This window comes from Pelodiscus sinensis, chromosome 5 (genome assembly GCF_052426305.1).
Source record: "Pelodiscus sinensis isolate ZL-2025 chromosome 5, ASM5242630v1, whole genome shotgun sequence".
In the NCBI taxonomy this organism is placed as follows: domain Eukaryota; kingdom Metazoa; phylum Chordata; order Testudines; family Trionychidae; genus Pelodiscus; species Pelodiscus sinensis.
In genome coordinates, this window is record NC_143056.1 from 64788463 (window position 1) to 64808319 (window position 19857).

Sequence of the window (19857 nt, forward strand, 5' to 3'; positions counted from 1 at the left end):
GTATTGTGTCCAGTTCTGGGCACCGCATTTCAAGAAAGATTTAGAGAAGGTCCAGAGAAGAGCAACAAAAATGATTAAAGGTCTAGAGAACATGAGCTATGAGGGAAAACTGAAAGAATTTAACTTGTTTAGTTCAGAAAAGAGAAGACTGAGAGGAACATGATAGCAGTTTTCATGATAACAGTATCTAAAAAGGGCGTCACAAGGAGGAGGGAGAAAAAATGTTCTCCTTGGCCTCTGAGGATAGGACAAGAAGCAATGGGCTCAAGTTGCAGCAAGCGAGGTTTAGTTCGGAAGTTTTTCCTAATGTCCAACCTATGGGGTGGTTAAACACTGGAATAAATTACCTAGGGAGGTTGTGGAATCTCCATCATTGTAGATATGTAAGAGCAGGTTAGACAGACACCTGTCAGGGATGGTCTGATGGTGCTTGGTCCTGCTGTGAGGGCAGGGGATTGGGCTTGATGATCTCTTGAGGTCCCTTCCAGTTCTAGTATTCTATGATTCTAATCCCTAACAAGCATGAAATTCACTTTAAAACAGATTTCTATGAGGGAAACTGTATTTAAGATCTAATATGCCATATTTCTCAACTGAGTCGTCACCACCCCCTGAGGGAGGGTTACAAAATGCAATTGTAAAGGTTACGAAGTATTGAAAAGTTCATTACAATTCTAAAGTAAAGAATATCAAATTTTCAGATTAATTCTGGGCTGTCAAAACTTCCATAGTTTGGGAGGTTAAATGCAGTAATATCAGTCAAAGGAGTTATTATGTAGAATTATCATTGTTATCATGGATACACTTTTATAGAAAAATGTAAGAAAGGATCCTATGAATGTCTGACTTCAAATAAGGGGTCACCACTGTGAGAAAGTTGAGAAATACTTGTGTAACGGTTAGGATGCAGGAATGAGGCCCGGTTGGATCCTGGGTTCTATTCTGCATGACCCATTATGACTTGGGTAAGTTGCTGTGTGCCTCAGGCAAAAACAGACCCTTAGTGAATCCCCAAGTTTGAATACCTCCTCAGGAACTTCTCGAGTCAACACCATCTGGACTGGAGACCTTTGCCAGCTTTTGTTTCAGTCCCAGTGGGGACCTGGGAGTACAAAGGCGTGTGGAAATAATTAGAGGATGTGGAATGGGGAGGGGCAGAAATGCGAAAGCTCTCTGCATGCTTCAGAACCCCAAAGAGGAGGTTCTGCAAAAGGAAAAGGCTTGGTGGTGGGTTCATAAAGTCTTCAAGTGACGATTTCCTGGTCTGTCTCTTTCCTTTCCAAAAGCCAATCTCCTCATCTGGAAAAAGCAGGTATTTCAAGCTACAACTTACAGAGTGGGATGTTTGCATTTCCAAACCCATTTATGCTAGCTACAAGTCTCCCTTGGCATCCCTACAAGTGGCAGTAGTCTTCCGCTAGATGTTGCCTGAGTGACTCTTGATGTTTTCTTCACTGCCCTCTGGGAACCACATTTCTGATTGCCAGTATGAACTAATCCATTGGTACTCATGGACGAACCCATTTGTGAGTGCCGCTCATGACTCTTTCTGTTTTCCTTCTGCACTAGGTGACTTTGGAGAAAGTGTTAGGAATAACTGTGTCCGGAGGCAGAGGATTAGCTTGCGACCCCAGGACCGGCCTTGTCGCATATCCAGCAGGGTGAGTCACTGAGCACGTCATTAAAGGCCTTAGCTTAACCCTGGCTGATGCATACTGTATCTTTACATTGATGGATCAAATATGGTCTTTGATGGGGAGGCTGTTAATTGTCGCTAAGTAGTCTCCTAACACAGAAGGATGACTCCTCTCGGCAATGTTGGTTTAATATCTTGTTAGAGGGATTGCATTTTTGCTGTCATCTTTTAATGAGATTCTTTTCAGCTCTTGCTCTTCATGCTTTCAGCTAAATGTTAAAAGCCCTGTGTTTTTTAATTAGATTTTCTGGTGTGCTGAACATGCCCATTACCCAGAGGTACATTCAATTCTGATGGTGATGCTAAGAGAGGCAACTGTAGCACAGAATAACCCTCTTGCATGTGTTCTGTGGTGGCTGGCATTGTGCTCTTCGCCCAGATGTGGAGAGAGAAATCCAGTCTGACTATTCTGGTAGCTTCAGTACAAACATCCTATGGAATACACACACACACCCCCTCCTTTCTCCTTATCGCCCCTCCCCCACCTTGTAGTATTACCCTGATAAGAAGGAGGTTGTCTCTCTCAGGAGCCTACAAATGCTACTTGCAAGATTGGTTACAGTAGGTTGCTCAAAAGTAATGAGACATTTTCTTCTTCTGCACCAAGGGATTGTGCATTCTGCCTTCACATCTCCTGAGAAGCTGAGCTCAGATCCCCTGGGAAGCACATTACCCAAGAGCACTGGGCTGGCCTATTTTGTTTATGAATATTTTCCCAATAAAGCAGCTTTTATCTTGTCTTACTGGTCACAAGAGGCCCAGTCAATTTAAATGGAATATAAAGTTATTGTTGTTGAGGCTGAAGAATCCAGATTAAGTATTGACTCTTAGCACTAGTAATATTGATAATTTTGCAATGGAGTACTCTGGAGCAGAGCAATGACAGACAAAATCAGCAGAGGATATCCCTGAATGTTATGCCTTGGGAACGTAGAATACTTAGTATTTTCTAGTACGAGTGGTTCCTCTGCTATATAGGTTGACCCATTAGGGCAGAACAGTAGTTACCGAATCCCTGATTCCATTGAAATTTTAGCCCATCATTTGATAATCATCCCACACGTTTCTAATGCCTCTGATCTCTGTTCGCTAGAATTTGACATATAGTTGTAGATGAGCTGTGTTTTGCATAGTTAGTCTTCTATGGCAGGCAACTGTCTGTTTTGGCTTGCTGAGATAACAGTATCTAGAAACTTGAGCCTCAGAAATAGAAGAGCCACCTGAAGTAGAGTCATGAAAGCCAAATGAAGAAAACATTTCAAGGCGGGAACGGCAAACATTGCCAGATCCCAACAGCAGTACCAAGGAGGATGAAGCCTGAGATTTAGCCAGAAAGATGTGATTGGATACTTTGAGATCAATTTGTGTGTAGAGAAGATCATGTAAGTCAGGGGAGGGGACCGAGAGTGAAGCTGATGGAAGGAACTTGGAAAAGCCGTTGTAGATGCCATGTTGGAACATTCAAAAGGCAGTCAATGAAATTTGAGTCCTCTGTCTGTCACTGTTGCTTAAAGCAGTAGGTGGAGGAAGTGGACCTGACCCGAATTTTTCTCTTTTCTGTTCTTGCCTGCTCTCGAGAGTTTCCTGTTAGGCATTGGCAACTGCATATTTAAGCTTAGGGTATGGGTGTGTAGCAGTGTAATTTGTAGGACACAATATGTTTATAGTAGGAGTTCTGATTTTTATGTATGGGCCCCATCAAGAGCCAGATGTGCTGGGGAACTGGTCTCTGCTAGATAAGATGCGTGTGATGACCACTAGCCACTGTTTTGTCATGTACTGTCTGTCATTTATACCCTTTATGGCTGGGAGCCCTTGGGGGACTGGAATTCCAGTCTGTGTTTAGCACTCATTATCTGTTGTAAAACACCTTGTAAGCATATGCTGCTATATAAACAGGCAAAATAACTTTCATAGGGGCTTTTCTTGGGTGCAAGAGGCAGCCTGAGGGCATGCACAGCTGAATGCACCTAAATTGCCTGACTTCTAATGGTGTAAAGGCCATCTTGTGAGGCAGAAGTCCTGGGGTTGCTCTGGAACCTGTTTAAGTCTTGTAATGTGTGTTTCATTTATTTAAAAGAGCTCTTTTGTTTTTAAATTGTCTGCCGTTTGAGATCTGCATCCAAGTACAGATCTGTGTTCCTCATCCGAAAGCCCCCAGAACCCAGGCAAATGGATTCCATTGCATATTTCCCGCCCCCCCAATATTCCATATTTTACTTACACACGCAGAGGGAGAGGGAGAGAGGCGCACAAGCACAGATTTTTTTTTTTTTTTTGGCTCTTCTACAGCTTAAAATAAACTAATTTTGTTACTAGTGATCTGCTGTGAGAAGCTCACGCTTGCCAAGAATCTGCCTTCTCTGTTCTATCAGATGTGTAAGGACACGTGGAGATTATTCTGGGTAATTAAAAAGTTATTCAGTTTCTTAGGCCTTTGCATAGGACTCCTTGTTCTTACTTGTTAATAGCACCATAGGTCCTCAGCAAGATGCTTAGGCCAGTTGTGTGTTTAGCAACGTGAATGGTTTATTTGCATCACTGTTTGCATGCAATAGCTTGGCTGTTTTGTGATGCTGATGTGATTTGGCACTGTCAAGACAATCATTTGTTCCTAGCTTGCCCTAGGGTTTGTTATAAGTTCAAAACACACCACGGGAATAGACTGCAGACCTAATTGGGACTGCGAGTTCAGTTTTTTGTTGTTACTTTCCATTCTTGTTCCCAGGGGATTTCTCCCTTCTGGGCCATTGGCAGAGAGCCTGGCATCACTATCTTGATCTTATTTTTGCTTGGTTGAATTTGCCAAATGGTGTTGCCTTTCAAATGGACATCGATTTCACTAGCTAGAGCCATGTATGAGGCAGCTGGCTTGCACCTCCAGCACGCATTCACCTGCGCTCCAAATATTCCAGTGGTGTACTCAGCACTGTACAAATGTGCTGATATATCCCAGGTCTGAGATGCAAATTCCCTGCTCTTCCAGTAAGGGACCAATTTTTATGTAGCAGCTTTGTACTTTCATTAGAGATCAGACTGGAAGCACCACACTAACTTCTGACCAAAACAGACTGCTGAGCCCTTGACCTTCCTCCTGACAGAAGAAGCTCAATCTGCCTCAACAGGTCTCCATATCAGTTGGTTGTGTTTAGTCCTGACATTTGCTCCCCTTCCTTTGCCTGACTGCCTCTTGGTCCTTCTCACTGTGGAATCAGAATTCTCGGCCTTTTGCCTTAATCCAGCCCAGATCCTACTGAGCCTTCTTAACTTATCACTGAGCCTTCTAGCCCCAAGTGCATAGCGCATGTGTTTTGCTTTCTTTCTGGTTTGGCTCTTGTTAGCTGGGATGCTTTCATTCCATTCCAGAGGTCTGTGTGTAGGGTCTAAATGCAATTAAAGCAGTCTTGCTTGGGGAGGCCCGAATAGATGGGGGATGTACTTTATCTGGTTTCTTGGAAGGTCTCTCCTATGCCACCCTGGTCTTGTGCTGACAAGAGTGTAAGAGAAATAAGCCCGCATTAGTTTAACTTGACTTACATCTGTGCGGTTTGTTGTATGGCAAGTGGCAGTGTGAGCTGAAAGGGGAAAACGTCTTGGATTTTTTTGGCAAGCGAGAACCTGTTTTTATGTCCCCTTTTTGGTTTGTCTTCTGACAGTTTCCTCTGCCCCTCTTTCGTTCTGGCTTCTCATTTTTGCAGTAGCTAGCAGTGGTTCGGTCTCCTGGAAACAAGAAGGGAAACAAAGCTAAGAAAATCCTCTGAGATTACTGATGGCTAGTGTAAAAAAAAATGTTTTGAAAGGGGGGAATATATCTGTCCGTTTGAATTCCAGGCCAGATGCTCTGAGGACTTGAGTCAGCTCTTTGGTGTTTGTTTTCAAAAGCTTGTGAGGCTGCGTGACCAAGTGACTTGTTTTACTTCTCCTTTTTTAAAATCCACTCTTAACCCCTCTTCTTGGTCATGAACCTCTGCTCCATTCAGACAACTCCGTTACCTGCTTCAGGGAACAGCTGAATTGTCAGCAAGCATGGACAGCGCTTTGGTAGACTTCTGTTTTGTCCAGGGTAGCCTGTGGTAGTGGGTAGTAAAGTGCTGTGCTGTTCCAATTGCTGAGCCCTTTAAACACACCATGTCCTGATAAGTAGGAAGCACTTCTATGATCTACTCAGCTCTATTAGCTTTGATTACCAATTGGCTGCTGCTGTGACAGAGATGCGGGGCATATGGGTTAATATAATACTCCAGCCATGGGCAACCTAAGTTAGTGAGTGGGCCACATGAATGGCCCTCCTTCATCTCAGTGGGTTGCAAGATTTTCGTAACCAAGGCTGTCTCCAGGGATAAGAGATGTGTCAATGGTACTATAGCAGCACTTTGATTGGATGCAGAAGGAGCATGTGGTTCTTACAGTCAATTTTGTGTGCAGTCAGCATGCACTTCCCTACATGAACCCTGGCTTTACATGTGTCATTTAAGCATTACAGGTAGGGAAAAAACGTACACAAACAGAAACCAGTGGAATCTGGCAACCCTGTAACAATAAACAAAATGTCTTGCAGACCACACACAGAACCCCAGTGGGCTGCAGGTTGCCCATCACTGCATTATACTGTCTCTTTGGGAGAAGTTGAGTTCAAAGCTGTAGTGGGTAACAGGTGTAAGGAGTTAGCTGGTCTCAACTTGAACATTTTCTCACATCTACCACCCTCCTCACACAAAAGAGTGAACCTCCCTCACCCCATGTGTCACTTGATATGTGCGTGGCAGCTTCTGCTCAAGAAAAGATGCAGGACTGGAACAGTGAATTACTACCAAGGTGCATTGAATTCATTATCTTGTGAGCTTTCACACAATTTGTCTTGGCTAATGCAGACACAGACCCGCAGCCTTTGAGATGCACGTACAATACTAAATTCACTAAACAAATGATCCAGAAACCTCATTCGGAAGCTGTGCAGATGCTGAATTGCCCATGTTTTTTGGCACCCAGTGTCGGGTGAGATGAAGGCAGCAGGGAGACCAATAGTTTGCCAGCAGAGGAAGGCAGGGAGAGTTTTTTGTTAGTTTACAGATACTCTGCAGGGATTAACGTGAAGTGGGGAGGGGGGGGGGGAATAAATCTCGCCAACAGCACTGTTTGTTCTTCTCTGCTTGCACTGGTGGGACCCTCGCCAAACAGTGCTCCTGCCATTGGAAGCTTCTACCTGGTCTTGACTTACTGAGAATGTGACCTGTCTGTCTTTGCTGGTGAAAGCCAGGCAGGTGTAACCACCGGGCGTGGAAGATGCCTGTAGGTTAAGTCCTTCAGGAAGCAGGTAAGCTACAGGACGAGGTGGCTCTTCTGCATAGGGCTTCATTGAAAAGATGCACGTGAAGATGTCCAGGATGGAAGAAGCTAGCCAACTATAGATAACTATGGCAGCACCAGAGAAGGAAGAACCGGTTGTTCTGTGGGTAGGAGACTGGTTGCTGTCTGAAATGGTCATTAGACATTGATTCACACCACCTGCTCCCTGGTCACCTTTCCATCAAGGTTAAGAACCAGTATGTTGTACTGGCAATAGGAGGCACAGAGCAGACCCCAGTTCCTGTGAAAGAGGAGTCCCCTACCTGCAAGACTAGGAGACTAACAGCCACCATACCCAAAAGAAGGAAACCTAGGATAGTGGTGGGCCAGGGCTTCCTCTAAGGTGGAAAGAGACTTTCATCTGCTGACCTGACCTAATGTCCTGGGAAGTGTGTTGCCTAACTGGAGCCCATATCCATGGCATTTCAGAAATATTATTGAGGCTCATTTCTCCCTTTGCCTATTACCCCACAATTCTCATTCAGAGGGGCACTAATGACACTGCCAGGCATGATCCTGAGCATATCAGCAGTGACTGTAGGGCTGTGAAAGGGAGGCTGAAGGCATCAGAGGTTTTTACCTTATCCATCCTTTCAGCTGAGGGAAGGGACCCAAGCGGTGATGGACACATCCTGGAGATGAATGCCTGGCTGCACAAATGGCATTAACAATAAAACTTTTGTTTCCTCCGTAATGGGATGTGTTCTAGTAAGGAGGCATGCTGAGATGAGCTATGGTTCGTTTGAGTAGGAGAGGTGAAGCCTAACTTCAATTTCTGGAAAGATGCTAAAACAAATGAACAATCCGTATCAATCAGTTTGTAAGCATCTACAGTATAATAGGATTAGAAGAAATAGCCAACATGGATTTGTCAAGAACAAAGCATGCCAGACCAATTTAATTTCCTTCTTTCACAGGGTTATTGGCTTAGTGGATAAAGGGGAAGCAGTAGCTATGATATAGAGACGTGTTTTTAATAAGGCTTTTGACACAATCCCACATGACAATATCATAAGGAAACCAGAATTGTGTTCTAGATTAACTATAAGGTGGATGTACAACTGGTTGAAATACGATTCTGAGAGTAGTCATCAGTGATTCCTTGTTGAACTGGGAGGATAGGTCTAGTGGGGTATTGCAGGGGTCTGTCCTGGGTCCAACACTACTCCGTATTTTCCTTAATGACTTGGATAATGAAGTGAAGAGCGTGCTTATAAAATTTGTAGCCGACACAAAGCTGGGAAGAATTGCAAGCAGTTTGAAGAACAGTGTTAGAATTCAAAATGATCTTGATAAATTGTAGAATTGGTCTGAAATCACAATGGAAAAAATAATCCCAACTATACATGCAAAATTATGGGAACTAATTTGGCTACCATCACTCAAGAGAGAGATCTTGGAGTCATTGTGGATAGTTCTCTGAAAATATCCACGCAGTATTCAGCAGCAGTCAAAAAAGCAAACAAAATGTTGGGAATGATTAAAAAAGGGATGGAGAATAAGACAGAAAATATCTTATTGCTTCTACATAAAACCGTGGTATGGCCACATCTTAAATACTGCATATAGATATGGTTGCCTCATCTCAGAAAAGATACATTGGCATTGGAAAAGGTTCAGAAAAGGGCAACAAAAAAGATTAGGGGTTTGGAATGGGTCCCATATGAAGAGAGATTAAAAAGACTTGGACTTTTCATCTTAGAAAAAAGAAGAGACTACTAAGGGGGGATATGATAGAGGTCCATAAAATCATGACTGGAGTGGAAAAAGTGAATAAGGAAAAGTTATTTACTTATTCCCTCAATATAAGAACTAGGGGTCACCAAATGAAATTAAGAGGCAGCAGGTTTAAAATGAACAAAAGGAAGCTTTTCTTCACTCAGCGCACAGTCAACCTGTGGAACTCCTTGCCAGAGGATGTGGTGAAGACTAGGTCTTTAACAGGGTTCAAAAAAGAGTTAGATAGATTCATGGAGGTTAGAGATCCATCAATAGCTATTAGCCAGAATGGGTAGGAATGGTGTCCCTTGCGTCTGTTTGTCTGGAAATGGGTGACAGGGGGAGGGATCACGTGAGGATTATCTGTTGTCACTCCCTCTGGGGCATCTGGTATTAGCCACTGTCAGCAGACAGGATACTGGGCTAGATGGACTGTTGGTTTCACTCAGTATGGCCATTATGTTCTTAACAAAATGAAATTCACTAAAGGCAAGTACAAAATACTACACATAAGAAGGAAAAATCAAATGCAGAACTACAGATCAGAGACTAGCTGGGTAGCTAGCCAACCAGTGAAGAAGACCTAGTGATTATAGTAGATTACCAATCGACTATAAGACAGCAATGTGATGCAATTGCGATTAATAGAAGTGTTTTACACATGAAGTAGGAGGTAATTATCCTGCGCTAGTCGACATTGGGTGAGGCCTTAACTGAAATAGTATGTACAGTGCTGGGCATCACACTTCAGAAAAAAGATGTGGGCAAACTAGAAAGAGTCCAGAGAAGAGCAACAAAAATGTTTCAAGGTATAGAGAACCTGACCTATGAGGAAGGGTTAAAAAATGGCCAAGTTTACTCTTGAGAAAAGAATAAGCAGGGGGATTTGATAAGTCTTTCAATATGTTAAGGGCTGTTACAAAGAGGACAATGATCAGTTATTCTCTATGTCCACTGAAGATAGGACAAGAAGAAATGGGCTGGGTCTGCAGCAAGGGAGATTTATGTTAGATAGTAAGAAACCATTTCTGACCTATCAGGCTAATTAAGCATGAGAACAGTTTACCAAGAGAGGTTGTAGAATCCCATCCTTGGAGGCTTTTCAGAAGAGGTTAGGCAAACACTTCACATTTCTTGATCTTGCCTTTCTGTAGGGGGTCTGTCCCCTCTGGACCTACATTTCTATGATTCTATGATCACAGATGGGAAGGAAATAAATGAGCAAGTCAGGAAAATATTAATACATGTCTGCTGCTGCTTTTCAGCAAGAGCTATTTAGATAGGAGCAAAGCTTCTTTTGTCTCTGCTTTTTCACCTTGGATTATGTTGCATGACAATTACTCCTTGGAGGTGGGAGCTGTGTCCCATAGTTAGCAGTGGAATGCCACATGCCCTCTTGGGTCAAATTTCATTTTGTCACTGCTGCTCCAGGCACATTGGACTCTGATGGTGCAGGATTGTCTTGCTAGATAAACTCACATGCCAGACTGGGTTGTGCAAGGAGTGAGCGGGGCAAAATCTCTCTCACTCTGGCGTGGTGTGGATTACTCAGTGCAAGCCTTTTGAACTTGGATAACCCTCTTAAATCATGGCCGTCCAGGTTCTGCTTCCCACTAATCCAGGGAGGTGAGTGACAAGTTATAACCCAACAGGAAGATGACAGCAATCTGTGTCACAGCTAAGAAGAGGGAAGGGTGAGCGAATCAGCCAAAGTCAGCATTTCTCCAGCCAGAAATCTGCTCCGCACGTGTGGAGCTGTCTCAGATGACTGAGTGGTAAATCCCCCTGGAAGCTGAAAGGGTGAATTTTTTTTTTTCCCAGCAGTGGTTGGTTATTGGTTTGCTCCCAAATTCTTCTTCCTGTTGCACATAGGCTCAGCCTTATAGGTCTATCTTTCCCAGCCATCCCCATCTGGAAACCCTTGGAATATTTTAACTGTGGTTTTCTCTGGTGTATAGATAATTGTACAACGAGCAGCACACAATAGAGAATCAGTCATACAGGGAAAAATGCCCTTTAACCAAACTGAAGGCAACTATTGCTTAACCTTGATGGGGACTCTGGCATTGCCAATACAGGAGTTTTTGGATGGAGTTCATAAAGGGGTTTGAAGATTGCGCTATCCTTTCTCTCTCCTCAGGGATATGTCAGGGAGATCAGATTAGGCATCTCTATATTCCTGGACATATGTCTCCTTTCACCCAAATCAGCTAGTAATATGGGCAGACACACTGGACATATGCCATACCTCATAGCTATTTCTGACATCCCAATATCATTGTCTTCTCCCCAGTTTGCAAGTGTAATCTGGAAACTGACCAAACTATGAGGTGACCAGCCTTCCTGTTCCACTTCAGAATAGTTTCCCTCACCTGTGCTTGGTGCTGACATTAGATGACACACTGAGAGCAGCCTTGGAAATACCTTGGGCACTAACAAGAAGCCTGATTCTCTCTGGCTCTTCACCTTGGGTAGTCATTTACACATGTGCAAAATGCCACTGTTCTGACATGGGAGTATTTTGCTCTGGTGGAAATGACAGCACAAGTTGCATGGTAAGGGAGAATTGGATTCCACGTCTCAGGTAGAATCGGGGCTGTTCTTGAAGCTGCTGGGATTCGCCTGACATATAGCCTGTGTGGGCTCGTCTACACTGGCCCCTTTTCCGGAAGGGGCATGTAAATTTCATGAGTCGTAGTAGGGAAATGCGCGGGGGATTTAAATATCCCCCGCGGCATTTAAATAAAAATGTCCGCCGCTTTTCCTACTTCAAAGTAGGAATAAGATCCTCCGGAAAAGGGCACTTTTTCCGGAGGATCGGGGCCAGTGTAGACGCTCTTTTCCGGCTTTTTTAAAAGCCGGAAAAAAGCGGCGGACATTTTTATTTAAATGCCGCGGGGGATATTTAAATCCCCCGCGCATTTCCCTACTACGACTCATGAAATTTACATGCCCCTTCCGGAAAAGGGGCCAGTGTAGACGTAGCCTGTGCGCTCAGCAGTTCTTCAGGGGCTGACATCTGCAGTTGTTCTGTGCCCTTGGCCTTAGGTTGTAAGATTCCATTCTGAGCAGAACATGGTGGCTTGTAAAGACCTGATAGAAACACATTCTAAGAGGCAACAACCCTGCCTTCAGGTAGTGCAGGGTACTCCAATCGCCGTAGAGGCAGCTTTCATCCTCTTCCCTTGGGTTAGACCCGCCTGCAGGGACTCTGGTCTGCTGTGAATTAATCTATTGCTTTGGGCGGTTACGCTCCGAGACATCATCTGGGGAGACTTCTCTGCCTGGCACCATGGAAGGGTAAGGCTGCTAGCTGAGGAGGCCCTTTTATTCAGACTATAAACGCACACATTTGGAAATAAAGAGTCATTTCTGCAACTGGGCTTGGGGCTCACCTCTTTGTTTTGTTTTCTGTGCCAAGAAGGAATAACACAAGGTTTCATAGTCTGATTCTGGCCAAGAAGATGAAGAAAAATTGCCAGATTCCCCCCCGGAAAAAAATATCTGTTGGAATGAATCTGGAACATTTGTTTTCCACCTCCTCGTTTCCCCTTCCCCACCCATTTTAGTTAGACAGCAGAGAGAGGGGAGTATATTTGTGCTGAAAGAAAAGGAACTCACAATAAGTTGCCTTGCTCTACTCTCCTTTACTCTTTCAATGTTCTCTCTCTATTGCTGCCCACTAGCCAAGTTTGACCCACCTGGGATACTAGAAGAGGTCTCTCTACTCTCAGTGATCTTTCCAGAGAAATAGTTAAGAATGTTGACATTTTAAATTACAATCATTAGACTTCTGAGTAGCGGCCTTGTGCTGAGGTGCACACCCCAGATAAGGTTAATGAGGGTTGCAGAGGCCAATTAGGTCACCTGAGGAGGAGAACCAGGGTTAACCGAGAGTGAAGCTCAACTTGGGTAGGGCAAGGGTCAAGGGCCAAGAGCAGAAAGAGGCTGCAGGGGAAGGGGCTGCAGTCACTACCTAAGGTGTGAGAGGTCATTAAGGACAGGAAGGACGTCCAGGGAGAGTGTAAGCCCTTAGCTCCTGTGCTGGAGTAAGGAGTCTAGCCTAAAGAGAAGGAGGGTCAAGCAGCCAAGTGGAATAGAGTTAGCTCTAGTAGTGAACCAGAAGCAGGAAAGAGAAGATAAGGGCTCCTGGAAACCACAGCGGGGATTGAGGACTTTAATTGCTGGTTATGGGGTCCCTAGGCTGGAAGCTGGTAGTGTGGGAGCCCTGAGTTCCTTTGCTAGTTCCTGAGATGATAGCACAGAGCCTGGGCTGAGGCTGAAAACCATCTGGAAATGGCTTTTGGACTGTTGTCCTGGTGATCATTGTGGTCCTGGGAGGGGAGGACTAAATGGGGACCTGGATGGAGGACAAGTGACTAGAAGAAAGGTTATTGCAGAGTGAGGAAGGAACAGGGAGGCACATGACACAGTGCTGCCTTCCCTGACCTAGATACAAGGATAGAGCCCTCAAAAGGATCAGGTTCAGTTCCACACTTCTCTGGGCTATTATTTCATCCTGTTTGCAGATTCAGACCAATGTCTCTGCCTGGGTTTATACTTAATTTCCATTTTTAGGCTTGTCTTCAGAGCCTGAGTTATACGATCTTTTTTTTTTTTTAAATTGAAGCTTAGATTCTGTATCCTCATAAGGCACCTCTTCAGAAGGAAGTACTGCTTTGCTGACCCACTGTGAATTCGTCCACTTTAACCATCGTCTCATTCAGTGTAGAGTTTGAGGCAGATGGGTAAAAGAAGCAATGGTATTCACCCCTTAATGTTGCTGGAAGAACTCATCACGTTGACTGCCAGTGGGAAAATGCATTCCAGTCTTTAAAATCAGATTCTCAGCTTTTCCCATCAATCTCTGATTGTTGGGTGTCCATTTTTCATTTCTAAAGAGCTGCTTATTTTAAAAAAGTGTAGTTAATCCAAGCACCTGAGTGCCTTAAATTGATAAATTCTAAATTACAAAAGAATAGGGTATCATAATTGCAATGTAAAGGCCAGAACATTCTCCCCCCCCCCCCCCCACGCTGCACAACCGGAAAAAGGAGGAGAAAAATCAAACCATTTAGTAAACTAAACAGGGACAGTAAGAGCTTGACCAAAGAGATTGTTCCTTGCACTGGACCCTACGGCTTATGGGACCTGGCTGCTGTCACACTGCTGGAGGGAGCATGTTCTAGGGGCATGAGCCCTTCACTGAGAGTTCACTGCCACTGCCTGTATTGAGACATTTACCCCCAGGACAAAAGAGTATGAGCGGTGGAATGGAACATGACTGCTGTGGTGAGCCAGAGACAAATCTCATGCCTTTTGGGGCATGTAGGAGTATACGCAGCTCTATCTTTAGGAGGTTTGGGGCCCAGTACAGCCCACCTCTGTCCTTGTCCCACCCGTTCCCCCAAGCCCTGCCCTGCTCCTGCCGCTTCTCATCCATGCTCCACCCCCTTTCACCACTGTTACTCCTCCTCCCCCAAGCAATGTGACTCGAGATTACTGGGGAATCAGGCACCAGCAACAAGGGGTTCCCCCCATACTCATTGTGACATCATGAAGTGGAATGACCTGGCTCCAGCCCACTGTGCTGCCCTGAGCCCAGCTCCCAGCTGCATCCATCTACTTCCTGTTGCTGTGATGAAAGTGGGGCGACCCAGCTGGGAGAGTCTGGGGCTGGGAAGCTCTGCCTCATGCTGCTCCTGCTAACACTAATGAATGTGCGGTCCAGACTGACCACTGCTGCCGGTGTCATGCCCCCCAGTAATCCCCCAGGCTGTGCTGGACCCTGCAAGGTCCCCGAAAGTGTGGGTCCCAGTGCAGCTGCCGCGAACTGTTCAATGGAAAGAAGGGGACCTGGATGTACATCTTGAACTTCTATATGATGTGAAAAGCTAGTCACAGCAGAGCTTCCATTGCTGGTATTTGGAACTCACAGTGCCCCACCTCACTTGAGACAAGCTTCCGTATTCTGTGCTACCTGGGGTTTCTGGATCCTTTTCAAAGGTAGCATGCAGTAATCCAGCCTGAGGTTATAAAGGCGTGGTTCACTGAGGTGAGGTCTGCATTCAAGAGGGAGTGTTGTAGCCTGAGGCCAAACATAGATGGAAAAAGGCACTACATCCCATGGTTTCTATCTGAGAATCCAACAGTAGCAATAGTTCTATTGTGACTGCTTCCCCAAAACTGCCAAGTGTGTGGTACACTTGAATGGGCACCCCCCCCACTCCCAGTGGAAGGCATGCTGCACCAGTATACTTCTCCCAGACGCTTCTTCTACTTGTTGACCTCACTTTTGTCATACTTGGAGGGAGTCTGTGCAAGTTCACTTCCATCCTCATTGTCATCTCTGTGAGGCACTACTAGAAATTCCCATATCTAGGTGCAACAACTTGGAGCATCCTTTGTGTACTAGGCAACAATATTAGGCTGCCAAAGAGGCCATGTCTATACCACACATGCACTTCAGTATAAGTACACTTGATTGTGGTGCCTGAGGGCACATTACACTTGAGTGCCGTTCTCTTCTTTCAGTTCAGCTAATTCCTACTGCTTTCATGGAAAATATAGATAAAACTATTCAGGGTGCAGTCAAAAGTTAGGAAATGCCAGATTTACAGTTTACTGTACAACATTTGTTTGCTCTCCAGGTGTAAGGAGGCAGGGGTCTGGAGGCAAAAAATGATGTGATCACGTAAAGCAGAGATGGGCCACCTAGGCTAGCGAGTGGGCTGCATAAGTGGCCCTCCTTCATCTCAGTGGGCCACAAAATTGTTGCAACAAAGATGGTCTCTCAGGATAGGTCATTTTGCTAATTGCACTTGCATACTTAGAATTTGTGGAGTGCCCAATTGAACCATAGCAGCAATGTTCTATGCAATCGGCACGCACCTCACTTCACGTACCCTTGCTTTACATGCTTGTCACTTTAGTAATACTTGTAGGAAAAAAACATGTGGATGGAAACTAGCAGAATCTTGTAACTCTGTGCGTGGGCAACAGTAAACAAACTGTCTCATTGGCTGCACACAGAATCCTGATGGGCCACATGCAGTCCTCGGGCCACAGGTTACCTCTGACTGTGTAAAGAGTGTCCCATAATGTATACACATAAGGGGCCGAAATCCAGCTTGTACTGTCAACTTGAATTCTTCATTTCCTGAGTGCTTGACTTTGTACCTAAGCAATATTCTTTAAATGTTGGAAGGGGGGAGGGGGAGAGTAAAGAGTTGTATGTAATTTCTTACTTTTTTCCTTTAAAAAAAAAAACTAAAGGCATGTAACTAGTAAGTTCCTTCACCTCCACACCACATCATGCATCATTGTCTACAGCACAAGGGGTTGAACTATAGGTTAGCTGGTAACTCAGGAAAGCTCTTATTTCAGAGTGGCACGGGTTGCTGCTACCATGTTCTAAATCTGGGGGGCAGCAGTTGCATGGGGCCTGATGTTCTCTCTGTCATTCCCACCACTCATACCCCCGCTCTGGTTGTGCTGCTGGAAGGGTGGTTGCGAAGAGTCAAGTCTTGCTTCCGCTGTCCCCTATTCCTTGTTACAGCCCTTCTGGCAACAGTTAGACATTCCCAGTACAGTTGTTGGCAGTGTGAATCTGACACTTCAATGTTTGCGTTTAGTTATAATTTTGTTCTGCTGCCCAAATGTGCTGAGGAACACAAGTGAGAGGAAAGCAAAGGGGGATTTTTCAGTTTCTTGGGACAAAGAAAAGGCACTTCTCAAGCCTGAGGGCTTTTCTCTGACCACATTTCAAAAACCTGCTGCAAACAGCAGAGGTGTAGAGCTTCTAAAAGAAACAAGTTACACAAATATCCTATAGTGGAAAGTAGCAGGCACCCCAAATATAGAGGCTACTAACTATTCCTTCATGAACTGCTGATATTGTTTTCACGCAGCATGTGGTAGTGTATATTACACCAATCAAAATGTCAGAACTTGCACAGCTTTTAGTGTAGTCTTTTTAATTATCACTTGGACTTAAGCTCCTGTTGCTACTATCTTACTGCATTTTTTCCCTCTAACTTGTCATTAAGTAACAGGGAGAGTGGCTGTCCACTCACAGCTGCTTCCAGTGATCGAAACTGATTAAGAAAATTTGGTGGGAAGTTCTGTTACTTTTAACCCACATAATTCATTACCTGAGGCTTTGACCCAATTAGCCAATGAATGAGCTAAATGGAATGTATGCCATTTCCCTTCCCCCACCACAACCTGTATTATTTTGCTATATTTGAGTATCTGTATAAATGGATGGCAGTGAAAGAGCAAAGCACAGCTGTTTTGTTTAATGAGGCTACTAGACTCTGGAGTGAAGCAGGGCAGGTAGGAAGCATTGGTAGATTTGGAAAGCTATTGCATGTCCATGTGCTTATCCTTCCTCTGGCTGGAAGAGCAGCATTTGCAAAGCTTGGAATCTCTCTGCTATTTTGAATCAAGAGGCTTTTTCTTATAAAGCAGATGATGCTCTGCAGTGCTCAGAGTTTTCTAGTTGCTTGTGTAAGGGAGGGTGCGCGGGGGTGGAATTGAGTAGGAATGTCTAAAACTGCTCGCTTACAGGTAGTGGCCCGTTTTCGCTCCTACCTGGGAAGAATTTGGCATCTTCTGTGTATTGATGCCTCTTAGCAACCAGTGCCTGGTGCGGCAACGTGACTTGCTTTTGAGCCAAATTTTAAGCTTGCATAAGACTGAAGAGGAAAAAAACTGGTTAAGCCTGGGATAAAACTTGGAGTTGCCAACTGCCTGAGCTGAGCTGCCGCCCTCCCTCTGAACCTCATGACAAGCCCGGTGTCTTCTTGCAACATTGACATAAATGGCAAGTTTTTAACTTGATGCATAAACCTCCAATCAAATATCCCCCTCACCAAGTGTGAACAACAGTTTCTCTCCTCTTGGAAGATCTGGCACTGCAGCTGGTAGTGGGTTTTCCCTTGCTGCCAGAGGGGATGTTTGTTTTGGGAAGCCCCTTTGCTAATAAAAGTGCTAAGAAGCTGTACATTTTATTTATACTTTATCTGTATGTGACAAATACATACACACTACAGGGCAAAAGCTGTTGTTTGTTTTTGCAGAACTGAGTTTGACACAGCCGAGGCCCCTTGCTTAATGCTTGAGCCCATAATACACAAAGCTGTTGCTGCATCCAGGCTGCTCTCTGATCCTCCCCTTCCTCACGAGCCATGGGCTGTTCTTGGCCAGTGGTTCTGTGGCTGTGTGCGCTTTCGAGGAAGCTGATCTTCTGATGCTCGGGCACAGCTGCTGCAGGAATAATGCTCACGGAGGCATTCGGGGGAAGGGCTGCTCTAATTTCTTTGCTGCAGTGGGGTTTTTATCATCTGCTTCGGCGTGCGGAATAAGGAGCAAAGCTTGGTTATTGGATCCTGGAGGGGACTGCCAGCACACATTACTCTTCCAGGGAAGATTCTCAGAGGAAGGAGGGAGACTGATTCAGTAAGGGGGCTCTAAGCCAGTCCCCCTCCCCCAGCCATTTCCCTGTGTGGGTTAATTAGATTAAATTAGAGAGAGAATTCAATTGTACACTGCTTTGTAAGTCGTCTTGTGATTGATGCCTCTTTAATATTGGCTGCATCCCTTGGTAGTGGTAAAGCAGTTACGTCCTGAGGCACCTGCTTTGGGATCTCCCCTCCACCCCACCCTCCTTACTCTGGTTTGTATAGAAAGCAGTGTCCCAGGGCTGTAAAGTCACAATGCCCTGGCCATGCCTGCTAATGGAACAGGAGAGGCGTAGGCTTGCTGTTCAGTCAGGATATGTTTTTCTTTGGAATTTCGCTGCAGGGAAAACTTGTTTAGCTTGCAGGTCCGTGCAGAGCTAAGAAACCCGCCCTGTCCTGCCTTGTAAGAGCAGAGTAGCACTAACCTGCAATCCAAAGCCAGATGTACAAAATGGGAGTCTACTCCGTGCCTCCCTTCAGTGGGGCTGGCAGGACCTCTGTTTGGTTCCCTTTGAGGAAAGGTCACTCTTACTCCCAGGGAACTCGGAGTTTGGTTGCAGCCTGGTTGGTGACTAATCGGATTTTTCTACATGGATTTATTTGTAGCTTCTACCACTCTTGCCACTGTCTCCCCTCACCTGTATTAGTCTTTCCCTTTGCTTTTTCCCGATGCTTTCACCACATCCTCTCCCCTAGCTCTGCTCACTTTCTCCTCTCCTCAGGGGGCTGAACAAAGACCCCAACTACCTTACCCATTACAAAGATAGCTTCCCCAATTATCACCTCTAATACTATTAACTCACAGACATCTCCCCTTCCCCACCTCTAATATCATTAACTCACAGGCATTTACCTTCCTTCCACCCCCCCCCGCGTCCGCCCTCTGTTCTGTAATGTGATTTGTCCTTTTCATATGTGTTCATTTTTTTTAATTGTATCCTTTGGTAGATATGGTTGTGACTATTTTCTTCCACTATTTGATCTGAGGAAGTGGGTCTGGCCCACGAAAGCTCATCATCTAATAAACCATCTTGTTAGTCTTTAAAGTGCTACATAGTCCTGTATTTTGTTTCACTTTCTCCTGCTTCTCCTGGGTGCTGCCCCCACTGGAGCCTCTTTCCCCCTGAAACTGTATTTTCGGCCCTTCTGCTAAGAACATAAATTCTGATGATCATCTGCTTGCTGCTTATATACCTGTGAAAGATTTGATGGGCCAAGGAGTCAACTGCTGTTCCAAGGTCCCTGAAGCTGGTATGGTGGTAGGTCTATAAAGGCTGAGGCTCATGTGTCTGTGTCTGGATGAAATCATCAGGGAATTGAGGCAGCAGATTTCCAAATGATTCGAAAGCACAATGCTCTATCCAACCCACAGCCCTTAGAATTTCTATAGGAACCCGCCTAGAATTTAAAGGGCAGGGTGTGGGAGTCTTGGCACAGAGCTCGTCAGGGCTTTGCTTTCAGTCACATCCTTGCTGTTTGTTTCTAGTGGAACTTTTGTCCTTTTCCACAGCATCTGCATTGGTATGGGTCTGCCCGAGTCTCCCTTTCTTACCCTCCCAAGTCTCACTCTTATAAGCTTGTTGCTCACCCTCCCAACACACTGAATGCCTGGGTGGTCTTCTTTGCCTTGAA

The 19857-nt window shown here is 45.0% G+C and overlaps 1 protein-coding gene across 4 annotated transcripts in view; it reads left to right on the forward strand.

The window, feature by feature from the left end:
* Positions 1-19857, forward strand: part of MAPKBP1 (mitogen-activated protein kinase binding protein 1) — a 128144-nt gene that overhangs the window by 42401 nt on the left and 65886 nt on the right. For 3 of the 4 annotated variants that reach the window (XM_075927194.2, XM_075927191.2, XM_075927192.2), the window contains exon 4: positions 1570-1661. The exons of the other annotated variant lie outside the window; for it this stretch is intronic. In XM_075927194.2, the coding sequence (XP_075783309.2) occupies positions 1570-1661 (92 nt within the window). The remainder of the gene's footprint in view (positions 1-1569; positions 1662-19857) is intronic. 4 annotated transcript variants of the gene reach the window in all.